This window comes from Hydra vulgaris, chromosome 01 (genome assembly GCF_038396675.1).
Source record: "Hydra vulgaris chromosome 01, alternate assembly HydraT2T_AEP".
Lineage (NCBI taxonomy): Eukaryota > Metazoa > Cnidaria > Hydrozoa > Anthoathecata > Hydridae > Hydra > Hydra vulgaris.
In genome coordinates, this window is record NC_088920.1 from 72070001 (window position 1) to 72083289 (window position 13289).

Genomic DNA, 13289 nt, shown 5'->3' on the forward strand with positions numbered 1-13289 from the left:
TAAATTATATTTAAAAATCTTTTTCAAAATAATTTGAAAAATTCTTGTTATAAATTATTAAATAACAATATATAAAATATATTTTAAATAATGTTAAAGTAGAAAATAAAACTAATTTTTAATATCATTAAACAAAAAAACAAAAAAAAATATTTACAGAGACGAAATAAAAATTCCCAATAAAACCCAAAATTACCCAAAATAACCCACTGGGCTAGGTTTTTTTTAAAAAAAATGGGTTTTTGCCAACCTTGAAACTAACAGAGATTGTAATGCCAGATCTCATTTAATTAAAAATATATTAATATTGAAACTATAACTTTGTTCTAAATAAAAGTAGGACAATTTTTTTATTTGTAGTATACATTAACAATTTAACCCACAAAATTTAAAACATTTGTTTATTGTACGCAGATAATATTTATGTGATATCAATCATTGAAAAAATTTAGGATGATAGAATTTTATGTAATATTAGTCATTGAAAAAATGAAGGAAAATTTCAATGACAGCACTTAATACACTTCTAGAATGTAACAAATGATTAATAAATTTGACAAGAAATTTGTTTCAAGGTCAAAAAACATCTAAGGTATGACTAGTTCAAGATCAATAAATATGAAAATAATATGAAAGTATGAAAAAGTATGAAAAAAATAGAGAGAGTCTTGCGTGTTTTAATCTAAAGATATAAAATGAGAGAAGCATATACACCAAAAGCAAATAAGGAACTTGGTTAACTAAAATACTGTTTTTACCATCTCAAATATAAAATAAATGAAGTTACTATATATATCTCTTGTTTGTCTACATTAAGGGTTTCTCACCCATTCGGAACCCATATTTTCAAAATGACAAACAAAATGGAGAGTGTACAATCCCAACCCACCCGCTTTATTAATTTGAACGATATGCATTTGGGGAACAACTTATAAACTTTATTTTGCCATCTTTAGTAAAAAGACAAGAAAAAACTATATGATTCAGTATTATAACACTGGTAAAGTAAACTGGAATTAATCAATGTTTTTATGAAGAATGAAAAATTTAATTATATTTAAGTAAATAAAAATTGTATTAAGTTTAATTTTCATAATTCAACTAATCGGTTGTTTCTTATTATTATTCAACCAATCAGTTGTTTCTTTTTTATTAATTATTTTTATTTTTTTTATTTGAATGTCTGAGGAGGCTTTTTGTTTGTTTGTTTGTAATGTATAATATAATAAAATATAATGTAAAATACCTATATAAATATATTCAAAATATTTGTAAATTTTATAATTACTTTACTTAATTACCTGAATTATTTTCATTATTTTCACTTAATTCACTTAGTTGTAGGGGTTTATTTGTAAGTGGAAGTTCAATAGATGATTCGTTTCCCATGGAAACACTTGCATTCTCCTTATCAGATTGTGAATCAGACTCGTGAATGCTGCTAAAAAAATTTAAAAAACTAATTGGCAAATTAAGTTGGCATAAAGTAAAGGTGTATGGTGTAAGTACATAAAGTTGGTGTAAAGTAAAGGTGAATGGTGTAAGTACATAAAGTTGGTGTAAAGTAAAGGTGTATGGTGTAAGTACATAAAGTTGGTGTAAAGTAAAGGTGTATGGTGTAAGTATATAAAGTTGGTGTAAAGTAAAGGTGTATGGTGTAAGTACATAAAGTTGGTGTAAAGTAAAGGTGTATGGTGTAAGTATATAAAGTTGGTGTAAAGTAAAGGTATATGGTGTAAGTACATAAAGTTGGTGTAAAGTAAAGGTGTATGGTGTAAGTACATAAAGTTGGCGTAAAATAAAGGTGTATGGTGTAAGTACATAAAGTTGGTGTAAAGTAAAGGTGTATGGTGTAAGTACATAAAGTTGGTGTAAAGTAAAGGTGTATGGTGTAAGTACATAAAGTTGGTGTAAAGTAAAGGTGTATGGTGTAAGTACATAAAGTTGGTGTAAAGTAAAGGTGTATGGTGTAAGTACATAAAGTTGGTGTAAAGTAAAGGTGTATGGTGTAAGTACATAAAGTTGGTGTAAAGTAAAGGTGTATGGTGTAAGTACATAAAGTTGGTGTAAAGTAAAGGTGTATGGTGTAAGTACATAAAGTTGGTGTAAAGTAAAGGTGTATGGTGTAAGTACATAAAGTTGGTGTAAAGTAAAGGTGTATGGTGTAAGTACATAAAGTTGGTGTAAAGTAAAGGTGTATGGTGTAAGTACATAAAGTTGGTGTAAAGTAAAGGTGTATGGTGTAAGTACATAAAGTTGGTGTAAAGTAAAGGTGTATGGTGTAAGTACATAAAGTTGGCATAAAGTAAAGGTGTATGGTGTAAGTACATAAAGTTGGTGTAAAGTAAAGGTGTATGGTGTAAGTACATAAACAAAAGTAGACATACCTATATTCTACTTCACTTAAAATTGTATCTAAAGCACCTGACCGAACTGCTGGAGCTATGAATTATACAATTAATATAAAATTAATATATATAATTAATATTTTTAACTTTATGTTTAACTATTTTATATCTTCAAAAAATATTTTTGCAAAACAATATGCTGGTTTAACCAAGTAAATAGAAAAGACCAAAAAATAATCTTTTTAACATTTTAAAGAGATAATGGTTTCAAAATTTGAAATTTAAAATAGAAAAATTTAATCTAAATGAAAATTTAATTTATCTGATTTTTATTGTGATCGCCTACAATTTTGCTTACAAAATTATAAAGAAATCATTTACCCCATATTACACCCCATTTTTTTGAACTCTTGGGGTAAACTCACTCATCCAAGAAATTTTCAATATAAGTAGAATTGTGAATGTAATGATGATGTAATGATGATGTAATGGCATGTGAATGTAACATGCAAATTAAAGTAGAATAAAAAACTATAAAAAAATTACCTAAACAAACAAATCAAATCATTTCTGCATGTAAATAATGTGTACCAACATTTACTTACTGTACCAACATGTACTTACTGTATCAATATGTACTTACTGTACCAATCTATACATATTGTATCAATCTATACATAGTGTACCAATCTGTACTTACTGTACCAATCTGTACTTATTGTACCAATCTGTACTTACTGTACCAATCTGTACTTACTGTACTAAGCTGTGCATGTCGTACTAATCCCCAGAAGGAGAAAATAAGACATTTTTTAAACATTCAAAAGACTATCATATTGTCTTTTGAACGTTCAAAAGACGTCTTTTTAGGAGCAAATGCCAGCTGGGTCTGTACTCACTGTGCAAATCTGTATTGTGTTGTTTCCTGTTTATATTATTATTTAATACTAAAAATGGAAATACTTTTTTACTTTTAAGCGCTTATGAAACAACACTGATGACCTTAAACTAAATTTATAAAAGAAAAAAATGGATTAAGGATTAGGGATTTTAGTACATACATTAAAAGAAAGTTAGGATTTAAACAGTATCTACCAGATATGTATCTACCAGACATGGAGAAAGGTACCTTCTGCATTGTCTGTTTAAACTTGCACAAACTTTTGGCTCCTATTTAACTTTAACTTTATAAAATGGGGCAAGATAAATTTTCCTATAGATCAAAAATAAAAAAAATAATCAAAACTCTATATATTACTTTTAATTTTAAATTTTATTTAGTTTTTGAAACATTGTTAATATGATTTTACATGCTAAAATCTGATAACAGAAAACTCCAAAAAAGGGCATCTTCTGCTAAGGTAACCAAGGTAACCATTAATTTTTAAACTTAGTCATTACAAAGTAAGCATCTACCTTTCTTTATTTTGCTTGCCATTTTATTGCAGCTATTTTTTTTCTCAAACATGAATACTTTTTCTGATCCATAAAATACCCTTTTAAGGTATATTTTATGCAATTGTAATTTATTATAAGTAAATAAGTCATGTGATGATGGTGTAGTATTAGAGTGCTTGCTTCGTTAGCAAGAATTTGTGAGTTCATCCCCACCAAGTCCTAGCTAGTGCTGCGTTTAACTTTTTCTTCAGGCAGTGATCTTTTTTGTTAAGGTTTGTGTTTCAGAATAAGAGTTGAGAGAAGGTTGTAACACCAATATTAAAAAAAAAAAAAAAAAGTAGAGGCCTAATCTCAGAAGATTGCAGCACAAAGGTTCCTCTTCTTTTTACAATACCTCATTCTTGTTCAAGTCGTCTGCATAGGATTTATCTCTAAAAATTTTAGATTTTGATCTTTATCAGCACCTCGTCAGTTTTTCTCCGAGTCAGTACATTGAGACATACGAGCTCTTTGCAGGGCCTTACTCTTGTTTGCCTAAGATTTTCCAGAGGTAATTATCATTGCTTTCTAGCACAGATTCTGACTTAGAGGTGTTCAGTTATAATCCAATTTTTTGTAGCATTTGGCTACCTTAATAGAGTCATAGTTACTACCGCCGTTTACCCGCGCTTGATTGAATTTCTTCACTTCATGAGCAGAAATGGGCTGACATTCTGGGCAGAAATCATATTGCGTCAAAACCGTTTCCGGCCATCACAATGCTTTGTTTTAATTAAACAGTCAGATTCCCCTTGTCCATACCAGTTTTAAGTTGATTGTCAATTGCCTACCGAACTGCTCTCGCGAGCAAAGCTGGGCCAATCCATAAAAAAAACAGTTTATAAATGCCTTGCATCTAAAATATATATAGATACATCTAAATATAAATACCCCCAACAAAATGTATATTAGTTCAACAAAAGGCATAAGGAAAAAAAGATACACAAATGAAAAGTAATCATTTAAAAACAAAAAACTTGAAAATACAAATATGTTCTTAATGTCTTATGTTAATTAAAAATTTTAAACAACACCCAACTTTATATGGTGATTCATAAAAGTGCTTCCCTCTACAATAACCTTACAAAAATATACTATTACGCTTATAAAAATTAAAAAATTGATAACTTTTGTACAAAAATTAAAAAAAAAAAATTAAACAAATAACTCAAAAGAGAATTATTAAATAAAAAAACGCTGTAATAAATAAAATAGTAAGAACAATGTATATAGAGGGCTCATATTTTTTTACCAGACATTAGCACCCTTCAAACTATACCCAGACCTGTATAAGGGAGGCAACTGATTATTGTTATATTTATCAAACAAAATAAACAATAAGTATTTTAGGCTGATTATTGCCTGTAATTAATGCTACAATTGTCAGCATAATTAATTATAATTGTATAAACTATTATTACTACAATTATCTTTTCCTTCTTTTTTTAATTCTGAGCAAGAAAAGGGTTGACAGAAGATTTGAAAAGTTGTAGGTCATATGAGTCAGGAAAACATGAAGATGGGAGAGAGTTCCAAAGGGTTGAAGTACAGGAGAAAAAGTAGACAAATAAAAGTTTTTAAAGCGTGCAGGGACAGATACAGTAAAAGACATTGCTGAATGACAAGGGAGAATGAGTTTAAGTTGATGGAACTAGTGATAATAGTTCCTTTGAGCAGCGACCATAATAGTATTTGTAAAAAGAGAAAGAGTTGCAATATTATGATGGGACAAGGGAGAAAGGCTCAGGCTCAGCAGATAGAGTAACTCTGCCAGCTTGAGTCTTTCAGGGATAAATAAGAGATTTGTAGAGGTATGGAATTTTGAGTTTTGATGGAGCTATTCACAAGCCAATGCAAGCCCCAATCTGTTACAGAAGTGAGATCAGACTCAAGATCGGCTGCTAGATCTAAATTATTAAAAAGAGTAGACATTTTGTCAAGACAAAAAATTGAGTCATCAGCATAGAACTACTTTAGATGTAAGGTTATCAGAAAGATCATAAATGTAGATAAGAAACAAAACAGGACCAAGTATAGAACCTTGAGGTACTCCAGAAGTTACTAAAAATGAAGAAGAGTGTTGGCCTTCGAGTGTGACTTTAAAAAAACAGTTAAAAAGAAACGATATGATAATCTATTATTAACAATTTGCTTAACTGTCGTTATCTTATCTATCGTGAATATTTCTTATTATTATTATATGATTACTATATAATATGATTATTATTATTATTATTATCTTATTCTTATTATCTGATACTTCTTATTATCAGTATTATTACTTAGTATTATTACTATTGTTATTATTACTATTATTATTTTTATGATTATATATAAAAAAAAAAGTTTTTTAAAACCTGATAGAACTTGAAGTTGTGAAAAATAACATAAAATAAAATTGTAATCAATATGGCTGTCAATTTTTGAAATCATGTCTGAAATCATTTTAAAATGATTTCAGACATATGGGCACCATGGTTGTTGTTGACGAAGCGCATTCTGGACAGCCATTTTTAGGTCATTTTTTCTAGCACTGCTAGCGATATGTCAAAATAACATGAGCAAAACAACTTCAAGACATTTTAAATAAACAATATCCACCTATACAATAAACAATTGAAGTTGAAAACAAGACAAAAAACTTTCAATATAATCATTATAAATAACAAAATAGGAAAATATGATTACAAAGTATATCCAAAAAAGGCAATCACTAAAATTCAGATTAAACCACATTTAAATTACAATTTGAACATTTTAACCATTTAAAGGATTTCTCCACAACCTGTAGTAAACCTCATTTGCAAAATAAATTTTTTTAACTGACTTATTGAACTGTTTTATTGAAAACAGATTTGTTAACTGACATGTTTATTGAAAACAGATTTGTTCAAAAGCAATTGAGAATAAATAATTTTAACATGCTTCTATTTTTGAAATAAACATTAATTTAAAAACTGTGAATTTTCTTTTTTAAAAACTGTGAATTTTCTTGTGAAATTTCAGATTTAACCTCTCGTAAAATTCTTATAACCCTTATAAAAAACGATGAGTTGTCACACCTCCTTTCTAACCAATGTTGCAAAACATGCCCATCGGTGGGGTTTGAATCACAGATTCTTTGTTTCTAAGGCAAGTGCGCTACCGCTGCGCCACGACTGCTATGTTGTGCAATGTTGCATTAATTATGAAACACAATGTTGCATTAATTAATAAAAATGAAATTGTAACTGCAAACAAAAAATTGAATGCCCTATGAATGAAAAATGCTTATCAAAAAATATTATTTACAAATGCATAGTTTTCTCACAAAATAACCCTGATAAATAATATATTGGTTTAAACAAGGGCAAATGGAAAATACGTTATGCCAACCACAAACAATCTTATAAACATAAAAAATACTTAAAAGAGACTATGCTGTCAAAATATATTTGGCAACTAAATAAAAATAAATATGTATTTTAAACTAAACTTCTAAAAATTGCAAAACTGTGTTTGTCTATAATAACATTTCCAAAAATGTGTACTATGTTTAATTTAAAAATTAAACAGTTAATTATAAAAAGATTTCTTTAGAACTAGGATAGTTTTAGTTTGGTCATTTCGTTTTTGTAAGTTTTTAAAAGGTACTTATTTTCATGTCTGCATTTAGAAATTAATTCAGATTTTTTGCTAAGTAAATTTTCTTGATTCAAATGAGTAATAATTTCAAATATTTTTGAATTATATAAAAAATAATTCACAGTGTTATAGTTAACTATATAGTAACTAGTTATTTTGCAACCAGGAGGCTATATTAACTACATTATAATGCATTTCATATAACTTCCAGGAGGCTATATTAACTACATTAAAATGTAGTTAATATAGCTTCCTGGTTGCAAAATAACTAATTATATAATTAATTATAACAATTCCCAAATTCCTTTGAAATATTTTTTCTATAATTTGAATTTTTTGATATTTAGACATTCTTCCTGATGAACCTACAGATGGAGAAACAACGTATCAAATAAAAAATTAGATTATTATATTATAAATTAGATATACAAATTTATTGCTCTGTTTTTTAAGAACATCTAGCACTCAATAAATGATATAAAATAATGATAAAAAATATTAAATATATATTATAATAAAATTTGTATTATTAAAAATATTTTAACATCAAACATAAAAACTTGACAAAATATGCAATATTGAATATTTTGAAACCAATAAAACATCAATTATACAACTCTGTAACAACAATATTGAAACCAATAAAACATCAATTATACAACTTTTACTTCATTTGTTTGTTTTGTTATTGTTTTGTTTTTTTATTTGTAATTATTTCTATTTTAATCATTATTGCACTAATAGTAGATGGAAAATTGGTCTAGTTCTACCAATTTTTGCTTTTATCATGTATAAAAATGATGAATGATAATGAATAATAATTGACAAAATGACTGGTGATTGTTTTAATAACAGATAATTGATAAAATGATAGATGATTGATAAAATGACAGATCATCAGACAGTTTTTTTTTTTTTTTTAATTATGTAATAAATAAAATGAATTTTTTTTAGAAAAATATCTTACATTCTAAACTATCTCTGATCATACCATGATTATTTTCTTGATTTTTTTCTTTCATCTAAAAATTTGTATTAGTAGACAATTTTAAAACAAGAAAATAAGGCCATAGAAGCCAAAGGGTTTAACAACATCTCCTTTGACTCAGTGGTCAGTACTTTAGTAAAAAAAAATTAAACTGATTGGTTTTGTTATTACAAAGCTTTTTTCACAATTAGTAATATACATATATATAAACCATATTTGTAAAAAATTATACTTTCTAAAAACAAAGATTATGTAAATTTGAATCAACTTGCTAAACAACTATATACAATATTTTGCAGTTATCAGGTAACAAAACATAAATTTCTTCCAACTTAAACAAAAATAGAAAATAATACATAATAGCCTATTATTTTTATTTTAGAGTCATAAGTTGTTCCTAAATGGTATTAAGTTGACATTTTTTTGTAGTTGTCATAAGATTTTCCAAAAAAAAACTTTTTCATGCAACTTTAGCATATTTATTATTTTAAAAGAACTTTGTTTTTGTTTAAGGTAACTCTAGTTGACTTTAGCATGACTCTAGCTTTTGATGTGAACAAATTTAAAGTGTTTTTGATTATTTGTTGAAACATTTTTATTTTATTTTTTTGTTATTGTCTTTGTTATATATTGTTAGAACATTTTTTACTATAGACCAAATGTTAAAAAAAAGCAATAAATAAAAAATTAACTTGGCCTCCTAGAAAGAAAGATAAAAAAATTAAAAACATTTTTGGATCATTTTTAATTCTATTTCCAGTTGCAAAAATGTTAAACATTTAAAAGATTGATATTTTGTGTCATTTAAACAATTAAAACATTTGAATTTTTTATCATATTCTGAATAATAGACTTACCGATTCATTGTCTTGAAATTTTGATTGATTCCATTTTCTATTTACAATATCTGCAAGAACTGAATCACCAAAATCATCTTCTGACTCCCATTGCTTTTCTGAAAGAACTTTGTCTTTAGGCGTATTTATTGACTTTAAACGAGACTTGAGTGGAGTAATTGAACGACGAGGACTGTTTCCAGAATCATCCGAAAGAGACTGTTTGATTGAAGACAAAAATAAAAACAATTATAACCCACTTTTTATAACCCTCATTTTCATGAAAATCAATATTTTGCAACTTATGCAAAATGGTTTTTTTTAAAATAATATAATTGAATTTTTTTAATGGTATGCTTGAAAATTTTAAGAAAAATTGTAATAGAGCTCAGAAGTCATTTTATCTGTGTAAACAGTATATTTCAGACATTTTATGAGGTTGACATATCTATAATTTATATAGTACATATGGTTATCAAATTTACAATTCCAAAAGAAAGTCTTGAAAAGTCATGCAAACTATCAATAAAAACAAAAATGGATTTAATAAAAACAATTATAAATATTTTATAATTTCATTTTCATGAAAATATTTTGCAACTAATATAATTAATAATATAATTTTTCAATAAAGAACATTTCTCAAATTTTGATTCAACGTGATGAAAAAAATACTTATATATTTTTATTTATACCTATGTCTGATAAATTTTGTCTGACCAATACTGAAGATACTCATCATACTGTTTTTTTACTTGCTTATTTGTTGCCTCATCAAACTTAAAAGCATATGATGTTTTTTTAATACCAGATTTTAACATACTTTTAACATAAGGGGCAATTCCAAATTGTATTTGATTTTTAACTTTTGATTCACCTTGCTTATAACGCTTTGCCATTCAGGAAATATAGAGCTGAATCTTGCATTGTCATTTTCAGTTGACTTGAAACTATAATTACAATTGACAATATGTAAAGCTTGCATAATTTCTGCATGAGAGATCTGATCATCTATATGGACATTCAAAATTCAACATTTCAAAGTGTGACAGATGTATTAAACTGCTTTTGGTTGTTTGATATTTTACAAGGATTTTTACTAACATGATTTTTACCCCTATCATGCTTCAAAAGTTGACTAACAAAAACTACTACTTACCAAAAAACTTTTATTCAAAAATACCTCCGTATCCTTCATGATGGCGTCAGTTACTTCTACCTCCCAAGCAATATTGGAAGCTCTACTGCTTTTTCAATGCATAAATAATATGTTCCTCCCCTGTATGCTTAGCAAACTATTAATATTACAGGACAGATAAAATTGTAAAATTCATTACTTGTAATGCTAACTATTCAATTTTAAATAAAGATTTATAAAATAAAATAAAAAATAAACAATGGCACTGGCAGATATAATAAAAAATTTCTTACAATAATAGTTTTCAATAAACCAAATAGTAGAAAAATGATTAATAAATAAATAAAAGGCAAATAATATTATAACACTTTTTATTAATAGACATTTTCTATATAAAAATTACACAGTAGTTACTTTTAAAAATATGCGACCAGAATTTTAAAAACTTAATTTGAAAAGTGATTATTTTTATTTTTGTATGCTTAACTAACAAAAATACTTTGCATGCCTATGTAAGCAATTGCATTGAATTTACTTGCTTTCTTAATGAGATAATGATTAATTAACTAATTAAGCAATTAGTATAATTAGTGACATTAGATAAATATCCTTAATGGATTATTTTTTTTATTAATTATATAAAAACAATTTCTATATTTCTATTGCATTTAATTATATTTGGTGTTTAAAACAAAAAAATAAACATTTTATATGTACAGAAAGAAAAGTCCTAAGAAATTGAAGTATAGCAAACTGTCAACCAAGCAACAGGTGAAGATAATGGTACTTAAAATAAAGCAACAAGGCTTCTCATATCAGCAATGTGCTGATGACATGACGATAAGCAAGAAAACTGTTGCTTTTTTCCTTAAACTTTTTTTTAATTTTTTTCAATATTTTAATACTGTGCAGTGAAATGAAATGATTTTCCTTTAGCAAGACAATGCACTGTGGCACAAGGCAAAAAAAGGCTTCAGAGAATCTAAAAGGATCTCTGGTCACTGTAATTAAATGGGCAGCACAGAACCCAGATTTGAACCCCATCTTAAATCTGTGCGAGCACTTCCAAAAAGAGCAGAACAAAGCCAAGCAATTTAAATAATTTTTGGATGCATTTGGAGGCTGCTTGGCAAGCGATTCCAGTGTACACAATTCAAAAGCTTATACAATTTATGTCTAAACGTATGCATGCAGTATTGGAAGCACATATAGTATAAAATTGTGCTGCCTACTTTAAATGCTACTAATTAGTTTACACATAAAATTTTTTGAGTTTAAGCGCTAAAGTGTTCAATAAAATGTCATTGTGGTAATTTTTAAAAAACCTTGGCCCAGCTTACTTTAATGAATTATTCCTTTCAAATAAGGTTCTCTAACCAGCTGAATTTTTCTTTTTTAATTTTATCCACCATGATTTTAATTTGAAAAACACTTTTTTGCATGAAGATCAAACATTTATGTAAAATAAAATACATAAAATTTTGAATTTTATGTAAAATAGTTCTTATGAAAAATGGTTTTTACAAGAACTATTTAAAAAATTATATAAAAAGTTAATAAACTCCAGCAGTTTTTAAGGTGGTCCATGAATTTTTGCTCTTCACGTGGCATAGAATGGAATTGCGCAACTTCGAAGAAATTTATCTTATAAAAAATGTTAATTTGATGTATATCAACTGCATGGTATAAACATTGAATTGTTAAAAGAAATTTTAATCTTAATTGTTGCTTTTAGAATTTTGCTAAGTAACCTTCATAAACCAGTCACTTCAGTAACCATTCAACTCGTCTTTTTTAAAGTTCAAACTAATGCAAAAAAATATATATAATTGTAAAAAAATATATATTTAAGTCTTCTTACTTTATTTTTACATTTTAAATGATATTCATTTAACATTAATAGCTTTTTTAATTGATTAGTTGCTTAGGGTATTGTGTACACATTTGTTGATTATAAGTTTTCAAGACCTGTTTTGTCAGATTTTAATCCTTGGTAATGATTTATGCAGACAAAATGCCCTTTACAAAGCAATAGCTTTATTAGTTGCATTATGATCATAAAACTTGAATATTAATCTTCCAAGTGGTGCTATCAAAGTAAAATACTCAGTTTTGATTTACAAAACAGGTTGTCACAAGGAAGAGTTTCCAGTAGGAAAAAATTATTTTTAACATTTTAAACAATGAAAATTAGACTTAAAAAAATAAATTTATTTTTCAATTTCTCGGATCTGAAAAAAAAAAGTTAAAGGAAACTGATTGCTTCAATTGCAGAAAATCTTAAACGTAAGGCAAGAAATAAAAAGGAAAGGTTCGTTCTTTAGGAGTTATGATAAGATATTTTATCCAATCGATTTTCTAATTTAATTAAATTTTGTAAACTTTGTTTTTGCTTTGAAATGTTATTATTGTTATAAGCATTGTGACAATATTAAAGCGCTTATGTATTTAAACTTGTACCTCGTTCATAAATTTTTCAAACTCGTCATCAAAAGAAGCTCCTTTAATCTTTGATTTCAGTTTTTTCCAGTTTGATGAAGACATTTTCAAATTTAAATATTTGGCGTTGTCGGAATCTTTATTTTTCTTTGTTTTTGTTTATTGATTTTATTATTTTTTGATAATTTTTTAGTCGTTTGATTTTTTTCATAAATCGGATGGAAGCCGTCAAGTCATTTTTAAGAGAATTTTTGACATTATTCGTCGTAAGTCTGAAAAAAGTTAATTTTAAAAATATTTTCTTAATTCGGGATAGTCCAAAAGTACGTACGCTCGGAAGGAAAGAGGGGTCTGCAAATCAAGTATATGAGATGGGGGGGGGGGGGGAGAGTGGGTCAATTAAAAAAGTAAGGAGACACTAAATTAAAAAAAATATCATAAAATTTTGTATGTAGGTTAAAAGCGTAATTATTTTTAGG

The 13289-nt window shown here is 26.8% G+C and overlaps 1 protein-coding gene across 5 annotated transcripts in view; it reads right to left on the reverse strand.

Annotated features, from left to right (window-relative positions):
• The window catches only part of LOC101239444 (centrosomal protein of 162 kDa), a 56914-nt gene extending 43830 nt beyond the window's left edge, over positions 1–13084 (reverse strand). For 3 of the 5 annotated variants that reach the window (XM_065789103.1, XM_065789102.1, XM_065789100.1), the window contains exons 1-5: positions 12832–13084; positions 9255–9452; positions 8377–8431; positions 2388–2442; positions 1302–1441 (exon numbers count right to left, since the gene is read on the reverse strand). In XM_065789103.1, coding sequence (XP_065645175.1) covers positions 1302–1441; positions 2388–2442; positions 8377–8431; positions 9255–9452; positions 12832–12915 — 532 coding nt within the window. In that variant the 5' untranslated portion in view covers positions 12916–13084. The remainder of the gene's footprint in view (positions 1–1301; positions 1442–2387; positions 2443–8376; positions 8432–9254; positions 9453–12831) is intronic. The other 2 variants (XM_065789101.1, XM_065789104.1) reach the window with 2 other exon arrangements.
• Between the last annotated feature and the right edge of the window lie 205 nt (positions 13085–13289).